Here is a 23,754-nt window from a genome sequence, read left to right on the forward strand (position 1 = left end):
TAAACTAAAAGAGCTTGTGTTGCTAGGCATCAAATTGATGATGCATGGAAAAATTATTCACTGGAACTGTAATAGAACCCTGTATATACAGTTCAAGAGATTTTCTGGATGAACATGTAATCTAAAACCCTGGAAAGACCTATAAATTTAGATCAAGTTTTAGTGCAATTTGATCCACAGATATTATGAGCTCATCATCTGAATTCATTTACTTAAATGAATTTGGGGAAAGTTTTCGCTTTACAGCATGAATAAATTAAAAATTCATAATACCTATAGCTTGCTTACTAAAATGAATGCAAATTAGAGTTTATTTGCTGTTGGAGAAGTATTTTCCTCTTTAAAGCAATAGCAAAGAAATATTTAGACGTTTTCTAAAAAAAAAAAAAAAAAAAAAAAAAAAAAGTTATTGCAACTTTGAAAGAATCTTTATTATTTATTCTCAATACATAAAACAGTTTAAAAAGACATTTTCTTGGAAAATAAGCAAAAGCCCTTTCAGACTATTCAATGAATCCGAGTTCTATGTTGGTACTTTTTTTATTTTCCCTCAAGATTGTTTCATTCAGGTTGGATAGAGGTGAATTGCTTTGTGTACTGCAAGTACATAAGTAGGATCTAATAAAAATATTGGCCTTTTTTTCATTAATATCCTCAGAAGAAGTAATTGTGCCAACTTCCCTAAAAATGAAAGGTACCCAAACTTTTGAAATTGACTTTAGAAGGAGTATATTCCTTCTGTTCCATCTGTTCAAACCTTATATATCTAGATAAAATTCTTGCAAAAAAAAAAAAGTAGCATTCAGACCATGTAAGTAAGTTTATCCTGTATGTTCACTTTCTACTTATTGAGAGACAGAGTTTTCCAGATGAATCCAGATGTTCTGGAGGTGGGCCTCCATAAACTTGTCATTTGTTTTTCATGACTTACGGCCATCTAAAGCCAAGTAACAGTTGATGCAACTGGTGACACAGTGACAAGAAAGTACTTATGTCACATTAAGAGGGAAGATTTGCTGCAGATCTATGATAACTTTTATTTTGCAGTAGGAACAAGAATGGCAACGGATAAGTGATTTATTTACATATTTATCTTTAGAATCTATAAAATATCTCAAGAATCTCTCTAATATTCCATTATTTTTTAATAGCTGCACAAAGTTTCTTGAAAGGCAATGTGACATTATCTTTTTATAGCAACTACTCTCATTTTAGGCACCCAAGATTTCTAAGCTCCTCAAAAAAAAAAAAAAAAAAAAAAAAAAAAGAGGTTACTATGCCTGAAAGAAATCAACATCTTTAAAAAGGTGCAAAAAACAAACAAAACAAAACAAAAAAACCTATCTGAAAATAATCATTAAAAAAGGAAAAAACAAACAAAACAAATAAACAAACAAAACAAAAAATGAGCAAACAAAACCCTACAAACAGCCAAGCTATCTTAAAATGAATCTATGTAGAAATAAAACTGGACCGATTCAAAAGCAAAAAATACTGTCTGTGAACATGTTTATCAACACTTACTGCTTACATTCCCTATAATTTATCTTTACGTAAAGCTTCGGTGTTATTTTTATTTTGAGTGTAGTTCTTATTAACCTTCATCGTGCTACATCGCTAGTCCCTTTCCTATGAAATGGGGTTTTATACAATGATTTACCTAGATTGTATGATTTAAAACATCTTTTAATGAAAATAGCAATAGTATAAAGACTCCAAGATAGGGGAGAGTAAGATAGCCCATTCTCACAGGAGCACTTACTCATACCATAAATACTTTCCATTTTTCTTTGGTTTCCATTCAATTTCTATTCTCACTGAAGAACCCTAATTGTGGTGTTCAGATGCCTAAGGGGTCATGTTCAAAATACATCTCTGATCGTGTCTTTTTCACTTGATCTACTAAGACAGCTGCATTACTTGGGAGGGATACATCTCTTGCGACCCTAAATGAGATATGTTACCAGTGGGTGAAAGTGAATGCTTTTTTCTTTTTTTTTTCTTTCTTTCTTTTTTTTTTTTTTTTTTTTTTCAGCTCAAAATTTCTCAGTGTATGAATTTCCTCTGTCTGCATTTGAAGAATCACATGCCACTTCCTTTCTCATTAAACCATTGCTTTCTAAAATTTATGCGAATAGAGGGAAAAAATAACATATAACAAAGTAAAAATCCCCTCATCGGTATGTTTATCCTAAGATATTTTTGTTAACAGTATGGGTGGAAAAGCTCATGAAAGCCAGGATTGACTTAGTTCATATGTCTGATTGCCAGCAGCCAGTAAAATATTACAGTGATTTTGGCTGTTGAATATCTATATTTCTGATGGCCTAATAACTATAACCCATATATATTTGCATGAATTTTTAGGACATTTTGTTCTATAATCATCTTTATGATTCTTGCCTTTACCACATTGTACATTCACTGCAGTGCAGGTGTTACAGCAACCTGAAATTGAGGTAGCTTAGCATTGAACAAGTCCCAGCACTGTTGACAGCCTACAGTGTTTTGGTATTCTGACAATTTCAGAACTATAAGCACACAAAAGAAAACGCTGAAGGCTGATTATGAGAAGAATAGAAAAAAACAAAACAAAAACTAAACCATACCAAACCAAACCAAAACCAAAACAAAAAAAAACCAAAACACAACCCCTCCCCTCCCCCCAAAAAAACAAACAAACAAACAAAAAAAACCAAAAAAACAACAAAAAAAAAAACAAAAAACAAAAAAGCAAACGTATAAAGAAATAACATTAGGCTTGTTAACTAAACAATACTTACATACAGTTCACTATTTTTCAGTTCATGTTAATGTGGATTTAAAATTCCTTGTTTTTCTCTCATTGTTTTTGAAAAGTTCAACAGTTCAACACAATTAAAAAAAAAACAAAACACTTTGAATATTCTTTAAACTGTACACTAAAAATACAATATTACATTTATTTCAATCTCAATATTTTATGAAAAGAGAATTAAGTTTGTGGATTGCAAACATATTTTTGCATATATTTCTTTGAAATGTTACAATTCATTGTTTACAAAGAGAGAATCCTATAGAAATGCTGTTTAGTACTGTACATATGCAAAAAATATTGGTAATGGTGATAGCTGGGATTTTTTTCAGTCTTACTAAGCACCGAAATTATATAACATATCTTTCTTGCTTGTAAAATGTTAGCATACCTCTTACACACCATTTTAATTGTACTGTTTTCACTTCTTTCACTTTTGATTAAGGGACCATGAAAACAAATTTTTGTAACTTTTTTTTTTTTTTTTCCCCCTTTTCTTTTTGCCTCTCACTTTGTGATTCAAGCTGTAGGATAGATTTTTCATAATATTCAGGAAAAACTACACATATTGAAGAAGTAGGTAAAATGCAGACAGTGGTCCTGAGCTCTGCTATTTTACTGTCATCTGCAGAATAGTTATTTTGTAAGTTGAATGGAAGACAAGAGACTAACTGCTTCAAAACTGAGTCAGGTAGAGCATGAGTTGCTATGACTCTATGCAAAGCAAGAGCCAAAGCACCTGACAAATTTGGGCATTCTTTGAAAGACCTTGTCTTTCAGAAATAATGCATGAAGCAGTTAAGACTAAATAATACTGATGAATATGGAGAAGGCCTTTAAATATTGTTTGCTTTTGTTTTCCATATACTTAATCATTTTTTTTTTTTTCTAAAAGTACATGATGAGCGTGCAATTTAAATTCAATTACTGTAAAAGCAGATTGTTCCTTTACTCAGCAGACATAAGAAAAAGCAACCTGTGTGACCTTAACTCTCTGGCTTTTATGGAACAATAATTGTTTTCTGACAGAACCAGTTTGCAGGGTTTTCATATGTCCACCACAAAGAAAAATTGTATGTCATCTCAGTTTTATTATATCCATCAGCTGACTGTCATTTATTATGGAGTGTCTGTGGTGACGTAGGGACGTGACTATTTGGCGGTAATAGATTGCCTGCAGTGCATTCAGTGACTCTGGTACCTGTTGCTGGTTCTTTTTCCAGGTCAACTGGCTGCAGGTACATGTGAGATTGTTACTTTGGACAGAGATAGCAGTCAACCACGAAGGACTATAGCTCGACAAACAGCTCGCTGTGCATGTAAAAAAGGACAGATTGCCGGTACAACAAGAGCAAGGCCAGCCTGTGTTGATGGTAAGAAGTAAAAGATCTATTCAACTAGTTTCTGCCAATACAAGAGTGGTGTCAACTAGCAGTGTGTGTCAGCAGATGAAAGCTCTTTAGGCGGATTTTTTGTATGTTCCTACTAGTGCTGGTAATACTACTGAAATACCCCAAAGGGTATATTTCAAGTGATTTTTTTATTTTATTTTTTTTTTTAATTTGAATTTTTACTTTTGCTTATAGCTGGATGTGCAGTTGAATACTGAGAATGTTACTGTCATATTTTGCATGTGATGACTGTTGCAGCAGTAAAATTGCATTTTTCCCTCTGCATTTAATTTCTTGTAATATGTACATACATATAAAAAACCACTAAAGTGCCTCACAGCTGGGGAACTAGTGTCACTGCTCTTGTGTTGAAATGTAATGTTGAAGAAAACATTGATATTTTAATTGGAATATAATAATTGAATACACCTTATATGTCCAGTGTTCCTTCTCTGTTTAAAACGATGACTCTGTATGATTCACTGCAGATGCAGTGATAACTTGCAGACTGGAAAACTGCTGACACAGAAGGAGATATGAAAATATTTCACTCTGATACTGTTTTGTGAGATGAATTTCTGCACTGCAGCTAAATAAGATGTTAACAACAGTACAATCTTCAAGACAGGTCTGTCTGTGCACATTAAATGTGTTAGGAAATATTCATAATAAAAATGAAAATTGGAAATATATACAAAATAGTTGATGCAAAATGGCTTGTTTTGACCTAGGCTTTGTTAACAAGTGTGGAAAGATGCTTATGTATGGAAATATAATAAATTTACAGAGCCTTTGAATACAGTCTAGTTTGAGTTCTCAAATAATAATTTTTGAGAATACCTCTCCAGAATTCAGTCTTACCAGCTATTATCAAAGACAGCTCAAAGGAAATTTAAGAGCCTACTCACAAAACTAAATATAGAACATCATGCACATTCTATTTTTGCATTTTTCTTTCAGTGTTTTTGGTACTTTGTAATACAGTTTCTTAGCTGTCTCTCATAATTTGATTCTGTACCAAGAAATTATCTTCCTTGTTATAGTGTAAAATTGTTAAGATTTAATTGCTTAAAAAAAAAGAAAATATTTTCCTATGCAATTTATAGTTGCAATTTTGACAAAACTACTTGTTAGGCATCAAAATAAATTCAACATTGTTGGCATTTTAAAACAACAAAGTTATATGGGAAAATAGGAGTTCTGCATCATCTGATGGGAAAGAGGCATTTTTACTCAGTCAGCTATGGCATATGGTGAGATTCATTTACTTTACTTGGCTATCCAGAGTTAGTCACTCTGCTACTGTCTGTCTTGATGCTAGACACCCCTGGTTATGAAATTAGACTTCAGACAGCTAAAATCTATCTGTCCATAAAAATAGATTAGTACCTCTGGTCATCCAGTTGTGACATTAACTTAGCTTCCAAGTATGGAAGTTTTATTTAACATTTGAAAATGCATTATCTTTTTTTTTTTTTTCATATTGTTGGAAACTAACAAAGAATTGCTATTTTAAATTTGCCTTCTGCTTTCCATGTTCTCCATCATCATTTTATAAAAGCAGAGGGATAGATTATTGGACATACGGTTAGATATTATTTAATCAGAGAGGATTCTGTATGTAGTACTTTATCTTTGAGAACTCAGTAGGAAATTTGTCATTTGAAAATTAGAGTTTCCAATTATGTGTTCAAGAACTTTAGGTAGTTGTATTAAGATCGAATAACATAGTTCTTCATAAAAATGAAATGCTTATTGTTGAGATGTTGGGCCCTTTTCTAAGAATATAGGACATGGTATTTTGCTTTTCTTTACCATCTTAGGGTTATTTTTTGAAAAGGTTGAAAATTCTTAGAATTATGTTAAAAATTCTTAGAATTATATTGAAATCTTCTATCTAGCAGAGATTCCATTCACTTTTTTTTCCACTGTCCAAACAAATCTTTCTCTGAGCTTTTGTGAAATGGATATAGAATGTGGTTGTACATATTTTATTTTATTTGTATTATAACTGATGTTAAAAATGCATTGCTATTTAAGATGTCAATTCTGCTATCAAAAACATGTTTTAATACCAGCTAATTTTCATATGGTTTTGATTTTATTACGCTATTTTTGAAGTAAAGGTATCAGGTTAGATCCTGGTCTTTTAATAATTAATGCAGAGTTGCTTGAGAAGTAAGCAGGCATAGTAAGTGTGACCTCCTAACCTACTAACAAGAAAAAAAAATAAAATATGACAATTACATTACAGCTCCCCTTAAAACTACATTTTGAATCTGCACTATTTATTTTTTATAACTTTGAAGTGAATCATATTGCACCAGGTTCATTGTTTAATGGGAGAAGTACCACTGAATATATTTGGTTATGCTGTATATTCCTGGAGCTCTGAAATGTGTCAATTATTACAGCAAAAGGAGTAAGCAATTTAAGGGCTCTTAAACCTCAGAAGCATTATCTGAGATTGCACTTGTCAGCGTACCTGCTAGAATAAGGCCTGAGTTGATTACAAAAATCCACTCTGATTTCCACTGCTATTCACCTAAGGTATTTTCCAAAGACATGAAATACAGTATCTGTCAGATGTAGAAAACTGTACTTCTTAGAAAATGAAAATGCTCTGTTTAGGGCTTGGTCTGTGCAGAGTATGACAAACAAGACTTTTCTGGAAATGTCTTCCAATCCCTTCTTTTTTTTTTTTGCTTCCCTTCATGTTAAGTTACTTTATATTATTTCCAACTGTGTTCATTAGCCCTGTTTTATTGGACATCAAATTCCATACTAATGACCTCAGCCACATTACTTAGATAAAATGCAATATTTCAACATAGCATCTGGTTTAGCAGTGCAGTATTTTCCATATGTGTCAGTGAAGCATCATCAGTTTTTTTAATCTGGAGCCTGTAAGAGATTGGAAGAGAGCAATTATTCTCTATTTTTCTCCAGTGCCTAATTTGGAATTGTTTTAAAGCAAGTGACAAAAGTCCTTGATAGCAGTGTGTGTACAAATGAACCCATGGTTTTTGTTCCTTCAAGAAAACAACTGTCCAAAAATAATATTTATTATGCCGAAGTTTTTTGAAGGATGCAAGAACGTTAACCTAAGGAACATGTACTGAAGGTGTATATGTTAAATAGATTCCAGGAATTCTATCCAATATATATTTATAGAACAAAAGTAAATTGCAATTTTCTTTTGAAAATAGAAGCAGCTGATAAGAGGAAAAGTGGGTATTAGAAAAGTGGTTTCATTATTTGAGGAAAATGAGTTTGGTGCTGTTTATTTACCCATATTCTGTGATTAGAAGATTCACATGCTTCATGTTTGAATTTTGTCCAAAAAGTGATGTGAAAAAGCCTAGGACATAGATCCTGAGTTCCAGAATTCCTGAAATTTTGAATAGCAGAACCTCAAGTAACTGAGTTCAAGCTTTCAGACAATTTATTTGTAAAATAAATCGGTCTTTTTTTTTTTTTTTTCATACCTGTAATTCATTTGGAAACTATATATATGTATATAATCTTGTTTGTTATAATTTGTTCATATATTATAATTAATGTACTTTTCAGTTGGCATTGATTGATGTTGTTTAACACAGAAATTCAAGATCCACAGGGAAGCCACGTTAGTTTCAATCAATAATTCCCTGCTCTTCTCATTAGCTCTAAGAGTCTATAGGGAGGTGGAGAGTTCAGAATTGATCATTAATAGAATCCTAGGTCATGCACTTGAAATAAAACTCAATTTAATACCTGGAAATCTTCATAACTCTAAAGTACCTTATCCATAGAAATAAAATAAAATAAAATAAAATAAAATAAAATAAAATAAAATAAAATAAAATAAAATAAAATAAAATAAAAATGATTTTCCATAAAGGACATTTTAGCTTTCACATTTTGAATATTTCATATGTTTATTATTCAAATGTTTATATTATTTATCCTGGGATTTATGGGAGATTTATGGGAGGTGATGGATATCTGCCACAGATAGCAGTTTGGTCTAGTGATTTCCACAGAATAATTAATTATACAGCAGTCAGGCACTGTAAAACATGGTAGCATATTGACCATGGTTTGGAAGTCAGGCCCATTAGGCATACTCAGACTGAGAACTTCTATAGAGTTCTGCTTCCTAATAACATGTAGATCTACAGTTTTACTACAGATTAGAATCATAGTATCACAGAATGATTTGGGTTGGAAGGGTCCTTTAAAGCTATCTAATTCCAGTTCCCCTACAATAGGCAGGGACTCCTCCCTCTAGACCAGGTTGCTCACAGCCCCATCCAGCCTGGCCTTGAACTCTTCCATGGAGGGAGCATCCACAACCTCGCTGTGGAACCTGTTCCAGTGTCTCACCAGACTCAAAGAATTTCTTTCTGGTATCTAGTCTAAATCTACCCTCTTCCACTTTAAAACCATTTTCCCTCATCCTGTTTCTACATGCTCTTGTAAAAAGTTCCTCCCCATCTTTTCTGTAAGCTCTCTTCAGGTACTGGAAGGCCACTGTAAGGTCCCCCTGGAGCCTTCTCTTCTCCAGTTCGAAGAGTCCCACCTCCATCATGCTGTCTCTGTAGAGGAGGTGTTCCAGCCCTTTAATCATCTTTGTGGCCCTTTCTGGACATGCTGAATGTCTTTCTTGTTTTGGTGTCCCCAAAACTAGACACAGTACTCCAGGTGGTGTCTTACGAGAGCAGAGTAAAGGGTCAGAATAACCTCCCTTGACATGACTTCTCTTGATGCAACCCAGGATATGGTTGGCCTTCTGGGCTGCAAGCACACAGTGTTGGCTCATGTTGAATCTTTTGTCTACTGACACCCCCAAATCCTTTTCCTTAAGGCTGCTCTGAAGCCATTGTCCTCTCAGCCTGTATGTGTGCTTGGCATTGTCCCTACCCAGGTGCAGGACCTTGCTCTTGGCCTTGTTGAACTTCATGAGGGTTCACTTCTCAAGCCTGTCCAGGTCCCTCTGGATGGCCTCCCTTCCCTCTCGCATACCAGATGCACTGCTCAGCTTGGTGTCATCTGCAAACTTGCTAAGGGTGGACTTGATCCCTCTGTCCATTTCACTTACAATGGTGTTAAATAGCACCAATCTCAACACTGATCCCTGATTAATGCCACTCATCACTGGTCTCCACTTAGACATTGAGCCATTGACTGCAAGTCTCTGAGTGCAACCTTACAGCCAATTTCTTATTCAGCAAGTGGTCCATCCATCAAATCCATTTTTCTTCAATTTGGTGGCCAGGATGTCATGTGGAACAGTGTCAAATGCTGTACACAAATCCAGTAGAAGAAATCAGTTTCTCTTCCTTTATCCTGATTCTGTAACTTCGTCATAAAAGGCCACCAAGTTTATAAGGCAGGTCTTGCCCTTGGTGAAACCGTGTTGGTTACCACCAATCACCTTATCTTCATTTTCCATGTCCTTAGTAGGGCCTTCAGGAGGATCTGCTCCATGATCTTGCAGGCACAGAGGTGAGACTAACTGGCCTGTAATTCCCTGGATCTTCTTTTTTTCCTGTTTTGAAAATTGGTGTTGTTCCCCCTTTTCCAGTCCATAGGAACTGCCATGCCAAACTGCCATGACCTTTCAAATATAATGAATAGCAGCTTAGCAACTTTATCCACCAATTCCCTCAGAACTATTTGGTTGGGTCCCGTGGACTTGTTCACTTTGGATTCTTTAGATGGTCTTGAACCTGGTTTTTGTTTACAGATCTGTGTTCTTACCATTACTTTATGCAACTTGGGCAGTGTAGATAGAGGCAGCATGACAAAATTGAGTCAAGGAAGTCATTGAGCACCTCAGCTTTCTTCATAACCCTTATTACCAGGTCTCCAGTTTCTTTCCGGAGAGAACCGGAAGAGACTTGAGCTTAAGTAAATCCAGGAGCTCCCTGTTGATACACAGAGGTATTCTGGCATTCTTGCTTGCCTTCCTTTTTCTCAGGATGCACTACTTCTGGGCTTGGAGGAGATGGTCCTTTAATACCAACAATCTTTCTTGGTCCCCTCTTCTCTCCAGACCTTTCTCCCATGTGACTCTGCCAAGCAGTTCCCTAAAGAGTTTGAAGTCTGCTCTCCTGAAGTCCAGAGTAGCAAGCTTGCTGGACACCCTCTTTGACAACCTAGGGATTTTTAAGTCCACCGTATCGTGGTCTCTAGAGCCAAGGCTGCCCTTGAGCTTCACATTACTCACCAGCCCCTCCTTGTTGGTGAGGACAAGGTCCAGCATAACACCTTTTCTCGTGGATTTCTGTACTACTTGGAAAAGGAATTGATGATCCAGGAAAGTTTATGGACAAATCAATCAGAGATTTAGAGAAACTAGGTTTAATTAATTATGCTACAAACTAATGAATTATTATCTAAAGTTTCTGGAGGATTATACATAGATTGAATCACTTTGGATATATAAGGGAAATAGATCTGGGATAAGTGTGAATAAAATCTAATTTAAAATATTTTTCTAAGCCTTGTAACTGTAATGAACTGACCAAATTGGAATTATTTTGCACTTATTTTACATCTGCCTTTGATGTTAAACCTGGCATCAGTACACCATTTCAGGTTAAGAGATGACTGTATTTCTAAATGATCATGCAGGGAAATATTTAGGAAAGCAAAATTTAATTATGTGATTTGGAAGGTAGCCAGAAACCAGGGGTTAACACTGGTACTGTTGCAAAGAGTGCTGTGAGAACTTTAATTGCCTCTAATGCTTAATGCCTTGCTTTCACATTTCATCTGAAAGACAACACCTTCAGCCTCCCAGTGTTTCATTAGATGCATTAGTTCACCAGTGCCAGCAGCTTCATTTCCTTTAGATCCCAGACACTCCTAAGCAGTCATCCATGTAGTCTAATCCTCTTTCCTCTGTGTGCACTGATGGCAGTTTCAGCATGGAAAAATGTTTGGAGGTTATGTGACATTAGATTGTGGAACAATTTTCTGAGGGAGTGGCTAGAAGCCTAATTACTGCAGACATTTTAAATTGAACTGGATAAAATACTAGAGAATGTATTGTGCATTATCCCTGGGCAGAGTTTTCTGTGGTTGATTTGTTACAGCAGAGCATTGCCAACAATCACACTGGAATTGCTTCACTCTGATTCATTAGCTAACAGGTAATGGGTCAACATGACACTCCTAATTCTGGACTTTGGTCATTGTAAACTTCATTTTCAGACAGCAAGATGAGACGGGCACCTCAGGGGTCATTCAGTGTCAGTGTTGGAATCACCTCCTGAAAGCTCCTCTCTTCTCTCTTCTGGGATTAAAAAGCATAGGTTTGCTGCTTGAATGTAATGTGTGTAAACACTTCAGGCCATCAGCTGCTCAGATCACCTTCTGGAAAAGTCACTGTCTTCACTGATTAGATGCTTTTCAAGGGGAAAATAATAATAATAAAAATAAAAATAAATAAATAAATAAATAGATTGGATTACCTTCTCTCCTTGTCATCCTAGGTTCTAATTTTTCCTGAAAGACAGGGAAAGAGGGAGTTTCATAAAAATTTGTGTGTGCAGGTGGACTTCTGTTAAGGCAACATGCTGATTTCTAGTGAGGATAGGGGGGTCTAGAGAAAGAATTTTTGTTAATACTTCTACTAGAGCTAAATGACAATTCTGGCACTATGTAAAAGCAATATATTGTTGGAGTACTTTTTAAATTTTTTCTTCCCTACATAATCTCATTAAGCACAGAGAACTACAAACAGAGAACCAGTATGTTTCATGAAAGTGAATCAAGAAAGAGTGTAATATGGTTAGAAATGGCATTTTAAACCTAAATAGCACTTTACTTTTAACTTACTTTTGATTTAATATCTGTGGTGGTAGATGATGTATCAGAAGACTCCTAGAAAACATTGAAATTGCTAAATTAGTGACAACATAAATAGCACAGCTACACCCTGCACCTGGAATAGACTAAATACTGCTAGGCATTTTTTAATGCCTCTTTCAGAGTACTTTGCAAAGGGCTGGCTCTGAGAAAACACCTTTCTTGAAGATAGGACCTTAGAAAGATACCTTTTAAAGGTGATTGTGGACTTTCCTTCTCTAGTGATGTTCAAGACCCAACTCCACACCTTTCTCTACAACCTACTGTAGGGAACCTGCTTAAGCAGGAGGTTGGACTTAATGATCTCCATAGGTCTCTTCCAAGCCCTGCAATTTTGTGACTCTATGATAAAATATACCTGTGTTTCCTGTTTGCATAGGACTGTATTTTTCCTTTACATAAATTGTCTTACTGTTGTTTCATTTCTGCAGTACCATGGGAATGGAAGGTGCATTGTAAATACATACAGTCCTAGATGGAAAAGAGATTTCAAACTAATGACAGAGTCTGTGTTTGTACCACCAGATATGTAAATGAGAATATTTAGATTCTTCCTTTTGCTAATTACTCAGGCTGGGAAGTAAGAAATGAAGTTGGAAGAAGACTGAAATGCCTCTCCACTTCTTTCAGAGTTTTCAGACTCACAGTCGTTCCTCTGGTCATCCTCCTTAAGTGGGCATAGAACACCTCTACCCTTCCTCCCTCCAACAATCATGCCCAGTACCTTGCTCTATGCAGTCACAGTACTCTTCATTTAGTATTTTGTGCTACAACATGCAGGGAAGACAATGCTTTGAGCACAGCAAAGGCAGAAAGAGACATATATGTATACAGAGATTAAGAGAGGAAAGAGCTGGAAGGCAAAGAGAAAAGAGCAAAAGGCAAAGAGATAGGAGAGAGTCTGGCAAGGATGTATGGATTTCAAGTAACTGCTTTCATATTCCTGCATAAATATGGGACTCAGTCCCCCAGACCTTGAGAGTAATCTCTTTTTTTTTGTTGGTTTTACATTTCAAATTTAATATTTGGAGGATATATGATGCATATTGAAAGATATTAAGAACAAGCTGTCTTTGGTAACAGATGTTAAATAAACTGCTGAAACATACTAGCTTTACATTTTGATAACAGAAAGACATCAGAATTTAGAATAATGTGATAAGACTTCAGAGTTAGGAAATATACTAATAGATCTCTAGTGTCTACTTTCTCAGTCTTTTTTATGCAAAAGAAACGTCCTGTGTTTTTTGCACATGTGAGACCTTGTAAGTTGAAGTCTCAGATTATACGAATTTTATGAGTACCCACCCTTTGCTCGCCGTAATTCAAATCAGGCTAATTCTAATTCTCTTATGATTTCACTATCATACACTGAGAGGTGCTGTATTGGTGCTGGATTCCTTCAACAGTAAGATGAACTGCATTACCTACATTTCTTGGCATCACTAGCTGCTGATCCATCACATTTTGATATATTCTCATGGGTAACATAAAGTCTGGCTAGTTTTGAACACTGTTCTGTATATTTAGAAACCAAATATATATACTAGGTATCACACTACTTTAATTTCTGGAAATGCTTTACACAGTATGTGTATTAATATTTTTAAAATAATTTTATGTTGTTTTTCAGATTTCCCTTCATATTCATGGTATATATGTAATGAATGTATGAATACATATATGATATATATACAAATGCACACATATGTGAAAACTGTTTTATATATAAGTGAATGCTACATATAAAATACAGTTGTATTATTGTCTTTATGTGGCATTACAATGAATATATTGGGAGCTGAAAGGCCAAGACACAAAACTCTGTTCCGGCAATTAGTGTTTCTGCTTTGAAATACTTGTTTTAACATGGGTGAGCTAGCAACTCATCAAGACTTACCAAAAAGTCATCTAGTAAAATGTTATAAAGAATAAATGGACAAAGTAATCATCAATTGCAATTGTCCCAAACTATTAATTATACCCATAATTGTAGTTTCCAGGACAAGCCAGAGGACTCGAGTCAGTTTTAAACCAGTGTAAGAGGCCATCCGTCTATTACAATGGCTAAACTAATTTATTATGAATTAAGTGGTGCCAGTTCTTTGTGTAGGATATTCCAAAATGATATTGTGTGCAGTGTGCAAATAAAGATTATTGGAGGGTTTCTGTACTTGAAGCAGTTTTTTGCTTTTGTTCAGATGTTGATGACTATGACTGGAACATGAACATAAGTTTAGATCCTATTACAGAATTAATAAAAAAGCCTACTCAGACAGAAAGATGTGATTCTTATCTTGAGATTTTTATAATTTAAGGTTCACATACTTCAACCTCTTAGTCAAATTAAGAATTCTATTGAAACTAATGAACCTGTTTCCGTGAATTTAAACTTACTGGACCAGTACTCTTTTGGGCAGATAGATATAATAAAAAATGATAGAATCAATGCAGTGATATGCTTCCCGTAAGAATAAATTTGGAGAACAGATTTGGATTCATATATAGAATAATTTAAATTCTGCAGATTTTTCTTTTTTGTATTTATGATTTTCATTTGTTGACTTCTTATGACAATAAATAGTGTACTTTTCACTTAAAAAAAATAAAATAAAATAAAATGATACAGTCTTTTTTTCCAAAATTGAGAAGATTATTTGAGGTTTACTTGGCACACTTATGAAAGCTTGGATCAGTTCTGGATCTAATGTTCTAGATGAACCTGAAAGAAAACTAGAAACCAAAAAGAGAAAAAGCAATATTTCTACTTATTTTCCTCAAGGGATGTGACTCTGTATCCCCATAGCAGTAATGCTAGATCCCTACCCCTACTTCTTACTCTTTGGAATTCACAGTTACTTCTGAAGCCATATTTCTTTTGGACACAGTTATTAGTTTCTTCCTCTTCGTGTGTGTTTGTATGCCTGCTGTTGATAAACTCCAGTTAACTCACGGAAGTCTCAGTTTTTTAGCTTTTTATACAGATTAGCCTTCAGTTTGAGCTCCATATGAGTATATGAATATATGAATATCTGGTGGCGCAGTGGTAGGAATGCCGCTTTGCAACACCGAGGCCCGGGTTCGAATCCTCCCTGTGGCGCAAGTGGTAGAAGTGCCGCTCTGCTACACAGGAGGCTCGAATCCCAGGGGTTGGACTCAGTGATCTCTAAGGTCCCTTCCAACCTGCATGAGACTGGGAAACTGTGATATATATATATATATATGACCATATGACTATGAAACTTGCCACATGCTTTTATCATGTAAGTGAAACAGAAGCACACAGAAGATGTGGAAACTGGCAGTTTGTAATCTGATTCTTCATGTGAAAAGATATTGCAGTAAAACAAGCACATAAATAAAAATTAGCAGAGAAAAATAAGACAGGGTATTTCTGTTTTTTTAAGATGTAGTGTGAAAGCAGAGGAGCAAAAATCGGAGGAGCAAATATGTTCAAATATTGGAGGAACAATAATGTTTCAGTTTTATTATGTAGATTGTCTACAACCTTACTAAGCTGCACTTTCAGCTTATGTTTTAATATTGAAGTATAGCACCTTAAAATTTATACTTCTTTTAAAAAGTCTATATTCTAGATTAACACTGTAATTCTAAAAAAATCCAGTTGAAGTCTGGATGCATGGTTTTCTCAGAGCACTTCTGTAGTTCTGGTATAAGATTAGGAACATAGATTATGTTATAAATTCACCATTACAGAGTTTGAAGACAGAAAGCTTTTGATCCAATACTGGCTCAGATTAAATTGTGACTGAAAATATTCTTATTCAGTTCTAGTGCTCAGGAAAAAAACATAGTAATATTTCTAATTCAGTTCATTTTTGAGAAAAACAGGAAATAATAAATAGACTTAGAATTTATTTTCTGTCAGTTTTGACAAAGATTGCAGGCTATACCAAAGTCTTCATAATAGTTCAGATCATTTTTCAGTTTGGGACTAAATCTTTTGATTCCTTCCCTCACTCTTTGATTTTTATTTTTACAGTACAGTGCTAACGTTAACTTTTATTTTTATTCTCTGAGATTTTTTTTGTTGCTGTTGTTTTTTGTTGTTTTTGTTTTGTTTTGTTTTGTTTTGTTTTACTAAAATAATGAGAAATAGCTTTTCTGAGCCTGTTACCCTTGGATTCATGTCAAATTGTGATTAATTTTACATGACTGGCATCCTGCTTGTACACTTCTGCATGCTTATGGAACTTTGCTGAAATCCTAATTCATGCAAAATTTAAGATTGCAGTTTTTGGTTATTAAGAAAACTGCATTTACAGATTACATTTACCAAAGGTCTATAATAACTTTTTATTTTCTCTTAGCAAAAGTTCTCTTGATTTTCTGTATTTTCAAACAGTTAAGAAAAATATTTGAGTGTAAAATATAAACTACACAAAAATTATGTATAATTGTGTTAGAGGCATAAGATATGTACCATCCTTATACCATTATGCTGCCGAGGCTGAGTGACTGAGTAAGTAGAGATAACTAGTAGCTTATAAGAGCTCCATTTAGAACAGTCACACACATGTTGTGAAAAAAATGAAATCTATTTTTGAAATCCTTTCCTGTTTTCTGTAAGGTCCTCACTAGGTATTGAAACCAAACTTTTATGGGTTTATTTATGTGAAAAGGATTCTTGATCTCCCAAATATTTTGATCATTGCTTCCAGTACAGTACTACTGATTTCTGTCTCAGATGCACATTGTTTATTTACCACTTTCCAGTGGTCTTCCATAGTGCAGATACGACTACAGATTTTGTCTGAAAATGGTGTTGCTACTGGATGCACCTGTACAAGTACCCATTTGGTGTACAATAAAACAGTACTTCCTATGTTCTTACTCAAAGAAAGCTGTGGACTAGAACAGTATTTTGTAGCATTTTTGCATTAGTTTAGCTAAATGCATTTTAGAATTGTATTATAATGGTGCTTGACCATTTGTTTGTTCTTCCATCATCAGAAATTGCATTACAACCTTGAGATCACACTAAGATCAGTTCGGGGCAATGATTCTGATTTCTGAGCTGTGATAAAATGAGTAAATTTAGACCGAAAGTTTGTACCTTCATAAATAGCAACTGATAGGATTCTTCATTTTACTGTTACTTACAGCTGCTATGGTAGTCCACAAGAATAAATGACAGTTCTTTATTGTGCTAAGACTACAGAAATTGAAAATAGTAGTCTCTCTTCTGAAGAACATACAGTTAGAAGACTGAGAAATGGAAACGTAGTAGACAAATCATGAGAGTAGCAATCTTTCTCTAGTTTTGTTCATTTCTCTATGCCTGTAAAGGAAGCAAGTGCTGCTGGGAGACAGATTATGAAAGTCTGTGGTGGAAAGAAACACTGAAGGGGTAACACTTTACAGAAGAAAAAAGAATAAGATGGGTGGGTATCCAAAAACATTCATACTTATTTTTATAAGAGCAGGAAGAGTGAATAATTTCAGAGGGAGTCAATGCAGAGCACAGAGAGCTAGCAGTGTTTGAAACGACTTATGTCTTTGTGTCTTTTCTTTTGCTACTAATAAAATTAATTTCTGTTACTTTTCTGATATCTTTGACCATGGCGTCTTCTCTATATTCTTTTTTTCTTTTTCTTCACATCTTTTTTTTTTTTTTTTTCCCTTTTCCCCCAATAAATAAATAAATAATGAGAGTTGATTAATTATGAACTACTGTACTTTTTTATAACAACAGGAAAGAGAGCAGAGGAACAATAGTATTTCTTTCTAGTCATCATGCATAGTTCAGTCAGATGGATGGATAATTTATCTTGCAAAGAAAGATGTTTTGAAACTTGGAGGCTAGTTAAATCAGTCATGTTTGTGTAGCTTCATATTTTCATTCTTTTTGTCATCCTTTATAAAAGTTACTTCTGCAAACTTGTGCCCTTTTGTCACACACCTGTTAGAAGGATTTCATCACGCTCCATTGTCTTATGAAAGGAACATGGAATGGAAATAGCACTAGACATCAAAAAAGTAAGATAACTCTTGGTTAGCTAATATGCTTGGAGTCTGTATTGGTGTAGAACTACTATTTTCATTTCCTTTAACCTTATTTTTGTTTACAAAGAGTTTTCATGGTTCTGGGGAAGAGAGCCTTTCTCTCACAAATAACTACATTGCAAAAGTTTCTTTAGTTCCTTTTATTCATTTATCTTGGTTAGACTGTTCAGACCAGGGTGTCCTTCCCCTTTTCTTGCAAAGCACTTATAGATAATTATATTGCTAAAAATAATCTGAATTAAAATATGAATAAATCTGTCCCCCATTTATGGGGACATTTATATCCTATTACAGTAGGACAAGGACATTGTACATAATATTTTCATAGATATATATCTTCTTGTCCCCATTCTAGCTCCAGTGTACAGTCTATATATATTATTGGGTTTTTGATTGTTTGTTTGTTCGTTTATTTTAGTTTAAAAAAAAAAAAAAATGTTGATCAGTCCTGATCTTCATGAGACAGGGAGCTTAGATGGAGAATTTAGAGTTGAGGAGACGGAAGTATGTTCAGTGTAAAAATGGGGAAAATAGATGTGCTACTAGATTTCTCATGTTGAGAGACAGGTAATTTTATAGAAAGTAATTTGTGGTTCTGCCATAATGAAAGAGGAGTAACATCTCACATCTGCTTCAGGGTAAACACTTTCTTGTGGATAACTCTAGAATAGTTAATCACATGCTCAAATACATTATTATTCATCACTCTGTCCCTGTCATAACATTGCCTAGTGATCTTCTCAGTACTTCTCAACTACATTTACAAAAATATACTGGTGAGGAGTGAAGAGTGATGAATTCTCTAAGGGTCATATTACAATGGCCTGTAAGACAAAAAAAGAAGTTGGTTGCTCTTTTTAGCCCATGAATCCTTCATTGATAGAAAGTAATAGAAAGGAGCAATTAGCAGTATTTCCTTGGTAGTATCAAAAGCTCATTATGAGACTGCAAGTTTCATCCTTTTTTTATGGTTTTTTTTTGGTTTTTTTTCCTACTTTTTTTTTATTTTATTTTATTTTATATTTTTTTTTTATTCCTGTGGTCTCTGAAAGCTTTTCCTAACAGCTGAGACATTTTGAAACCATGTTCATTTGAGCCTTCATAGTATCTTTAGCCAATCAGTTTAGCTGACAGAAAATGTCATGTGATGTGCCTCATTCTTCTGCTATGTGTTATAAGTGATGTTTATATTTTCCTGTGATGATCAGAACTCTGTGTGTGCATTCATATGTAGTCTTAGTAGAACAGTCTGTTTAATTTGCCCTCATAAGGTTTTCCAGTGCTTTGATTCTGTTTCTTCTTATGAACATTTATTTCAACTATGTATTTTCAGTTTTAAGACTGCCTGAGTAGCATAGCTGATGCAGTTTTGTAATACTTTATTACATTTTCCTATTGTGTTCTCTTTTGTTTCTGTGTAAGTCATGCCATTCCTGACAACCACTGATTTCTGAATTGATGTTTATTTTGGAACAATTCTAGTTTCATTTCCAGAAATCTCCCTTAGATCATTATGGCTAATTTGGAGAATATCTCTGTGTAGTCAGAGCTGCTTTTCCTATGTGCATTAGACTTAGGTTGGAAGAGCCTTTAGAGATCATTACTTTGCTTTTATTGACATAGACATTCAGCTGTCATTTCATCTTTCCCAGCACCTAAGATCTGTAGCTTTCACAGTTTTCTTTTTACTACTCAGAATGGTGTATTTCCATCAGTGTATGCACCTCACAATTCCATCTGAACAAAAGCTGCAACATCACAGCTTCCTAGTTGTCAAACATTCTGACTTGTGTTCACCTATATTTTTTCTCTTCATTAGTAAAATAGTGAAGATTTCTCAGAGTAAGACAGTGTATTAGGCTTCAGGTTATCCTTGATATTTTTTCTTCTGATTTCCTTGTTCCTTTCTAATAAAAAAAGATGCTAAAAGCAGAATGTAACTGTGGTTTTAGTCCATTCAATATACAGAGATAGTATAACCTCCTATTGTTTGAAAGAAGAGGTTTTTGAGATGAGTTGGAGATTTTTGTCAGAAAATATGCCTTGCAGCTGCAGAATCAGGTCTTTTTCAAGGCTGGCATAGATTGTCAAATGCTTTTGGAAGTTTTCTCTTTTGTGTAAGACTTTGAGTTGACTGTGCTGACCAACTTTATTCTAATTGCATTCCAAAATTTTATTTTATTATATCTGTGCATTTCTTCAAATAAATTGATTAACTGCAGATTTGAAGGGGATTTTATTATGGGCTGAAAATTCAACTCAATTTCCCTAAAACTTCTGAAATGTATTCATACTAATTAATGGAAAATTATGCACTGTTTACTTAACCATTAATAAAAAGTCTATAACTGGCAATTCCGTAGTTAAAGCTTTAGTCCATGGTCAAAAGCTTCAAAGCCAAGACTTTTTTTTTATTTTATTTTATTTTCTGTTACATCAAAATACACTGAAGTGGTAGGACTTTTGATCATCAATAAACTAGAAATGATCTCACAGGGTCTATCAAAACCCTGTGTAGAATCATTGTCTGTGTAAAAATTATCTTCTAGTGAAAATGATTTCTGTCTCTGTATCTCTAATATAGCATGTTGTTGTTTCTGAAACAAGCAGATTAGAATTAAATATTTTTTTTTATTATTATTATTATTTTGTGGGTTTTGTGTGTGGGTGGGTTTTTTTGTTGTTGTTGTTTATTTGTTGGGTTTTTTGTTTGTTTGCTTCATTTGTGTTTTGTTGTTTTGTTGCTTGATTTGCTTGGGTTGGTTTTCTTTTTGTTTTATTTATTGTGTGTGTGTGTGTTAGTTTAAAACAACTCTCAGGAGATCACCTGATCTGAGTTAATAACAAATTTAAAGATATTCTGGCAAGGGAGATAAAAGAAGGTTGCACTTGTGAATTTATAACCTTAAAACATTTTTTTTTTTCTTTTTTCATAACATTTTGAAACTTTGCTTTTACTGTTAATGACAAATGTTATATTATTATATAAATTATGCTTTTTATATTTGTATTGTAGAAGAATGTTATTTAATAGTATTATCTTAAAAAGGAGATCCTTTATAAGATGCTTTATAAGTGTTTTGTTCCTCACTGTTACTGGATTTTTTGCAGTTGTTTTTCAAATTTTTAAATTCTATGTTTTTATGTTCATTAATGAGTTTAGTAATGTAAGGTTTTTTTTTAGCTTTGAATCTTTGAAAGATGATGTAAAACCCTTTACTTTAGAAGAGTCTTCATTTATTGCTACTCATTAACTAAGTTTAATAGTATTTTAAATTAGGATTTAATTAGACCTTTCAAATAATTCAAACAGGAAAGCATATCATATATATGTATATTATTAATGTAATTGAATGTCAAACTCATTTCATAGCGTTATAATTTTGGCAAAATCAGGATAACTTGAAGGAGTACTTGAAATATTTGGCATTTACAGCACGCATGTTGCCTCTACCTTTAGGCATAGCCTGAGGCTTAGAGCATTTTTAGCAAGTGGAACTCTAATAGAATCAATTTTCATAAATAAAAACAGAATTTATTCTTTCCAGGGATTAGCTATGTGGGACTATTCAGTAATGTATTTATATTAGCGTTAATTTCCTTAGCATTCTAATTTGATTCTATTTCACGTTTGTATGCTCAAGTGCAAACTCCTTCAGGACTGTCCTTATGTCAGTCAGCACATGCAAATATGTTCTTATGGTTCTGCTTAAGCTACTCTTGAAATAAATTTGGAGAAGTAGATCTATAAGGTATTTTCAAGGGATTTAATTTCTTTGTGGTTAGCTGTATTTTTGCTATCCACATTAACAAAGTAACATAGTCACATATTCCTAGAAGCTTATCTTAATTTTACATAAGATATTAGAAAATATGAGACTTTTAAATCATTTCTAAAATAATTTATAATTTGTAGCAGATAAAAAATATTAGTCCCCTAAATTCCTTCCAGCTACTGTATCCTGATAGAAGTTGTTGTTTTTTTTTTTGTTTGTTTGTTTGTTTGTTTGTTTTTTCTTCACACCAGTTTTTCAGTAGCGGAGCTCATTTGGGCATGACATGGTTAGACTTCTGTGTGAATATTAGTCTAGGTCTATTAAAGCTTGATTTCTTTCATCTTTTTGGTAACTAGTGGTATTTCCAGGTGTCTATCATTGATAACGACTAGAGGATTAACATCTGTTGGGGGATACAGATAAGCTATGAATGTATCAATAAGGAATAGAAATTTGGAGTAAATTTAAAGAAACGAAAAAATGAAATTATATGTTGTAGGTATAGTTAAGTCCATATTGATAAAACATGTTATTTTAAAAGTATGATGTAGCAGGTCACATAGATAAAAATATTCTCTGTAATAAGATGGGTCCATTCTTTCTGGAGTGTTCTTGTTGCCCTTAAATGCCTAAGAGTGCAACAAATATGCAAATAAGGCATAACTATGATTGGAGATGAAATCACAGTAAGGGGAACAACAATACTTTGTGCCAGAAGAGGTTTAGACTAGACATAAGAAGGAATTTTTTTCTCTCAGAGAGAGGTCAGGCACTGGAATGGCTGCCCAGGGAGGTGGTGGAGTCACCGTCCCTGGCAGTGTTCGAGAGGCATCTGGATGAGGAGCTGCAAGATATGGTTTAGTGGTTTGCTGTAGCTATGGTAAAGGGAAGAACAGTTGGACTAGATGTTCTTGTAGGTCCTTTCCAACCTTGTGATTCTGTGATTCTAATTTTTTTATAAACTGCATAACATAGAGACATAGAGATTTAAAGTTCTGATCTGAAAGTATGGTTGCACAGTTATTTTCACCTCATAGGACTCAACTGTTCTGGTAACTAGTTATTCATTATGTTTTACAAATAACATCTTTATGGCATAGGTAGTAAAGACCACAGTGTTGTTGGTTCTCTTTGAAGAGTTTGTGACCTGCCTATTTTTCTGGCTTCTCTTCAAAACTTGTGTTTCAAATGGGAAAACCAGGTTCTGTGCAGTCTCTTGACTGCTTAGCTGATCTGATGGACCACAACTTGAGCTCCTAAATATGTGTAGCTGAAGATCAAGCAGAAATGTCTGGTAATTTTGTGTGTCACAGACCAAAATGCAGCAGTTTCCTCTGTGTTGTAGTGTGCCATGTTTTAATGATGCATGAATGTCTACTTTTTGGTATGATCTTACCAGAATATCATGATCAGTATATTCCCTGTTTCAGGCAGTGGTACAACTGAGTTTGCTCCCAATTAATTCCTTATTTCTCAAATGATAAATGTCCTGGAAGATTATCTCAGTCTATGTTATCACTTTTGAGCCTTCTGGGGAAGCAGCAGGGGAAGACTTTTTACTTGACAGAATAAAACCAAAGGCCTTTGTTCACATTATTTTTTTGAAATTTATAAAGAATGGTTTTAAAGATGTATCTAGTTTCACTACTTAAATAAAAATAAAAAAAATAAAAAATAAAAAATAATCCTGTAACTTCTTCAGAACCATAAAATTGGATAACAGAACTCTTTATCAGTAGAAGTCCAATATTCCCAGAGTTTTTGTTACAAGAAACCTTTGTCTGGGGAAGCTCACGGCATTTGTTCATGAAATGAAAACATATTTTTTTTTCAATTATGTTTCTATCAGTTCTGTCACTTGAAAAAGACTTACAGCTGTTATGCTGGCTTTGAAATATTAGTCTAC

At 34.1% G+C, this 23,754-nt stretch overlaps 1 protein-coding gene across 8 annotated transcripts in view; it reads left to right on the plus strand.

Annotated features, from left to right (window-relative positions):
- TAFA5 (TAFA chemokine like family member 5) overlaps positions 1-23,754 on the plus strand; it is a 426,646-nt gene that overhangs the window by 217,647 nt on the left and 185,245 nt on the right. For all 8 annotated transcript variants that reach the window (XR_004306155.1, XR_004306157.1, XR_004306158.1 and 5 more), the window contains one exon: positions 4,018-4,167. Coding sequence is in view for 4 of the 8 variants with exons in the window: in XM_032442551.1 (XP_032298442.1) it covers positions 4,018-4,167 (150 nt within the window). In the remaining 4 variants the exon portion in view is untranslated. The remainder of the gene's footprint in view (positions 1-4,017; positions 4,168-23,754) is intronic.

Source organism: Coturnix japonica, chromosome 1, assembly GCF_001577835.2.
Source record: "Coturnix japonica isolate 7356 chromosome 1, Coturnix japonica 2.1, whole genome shotgun sequence".
In the NCBI taxonomy this organism is placed as follows: Eukaryota; Metazoa; Chordata; class Aves; order Galliformes; family Phasianidae; genus Coturnix; species Coturnix japonica.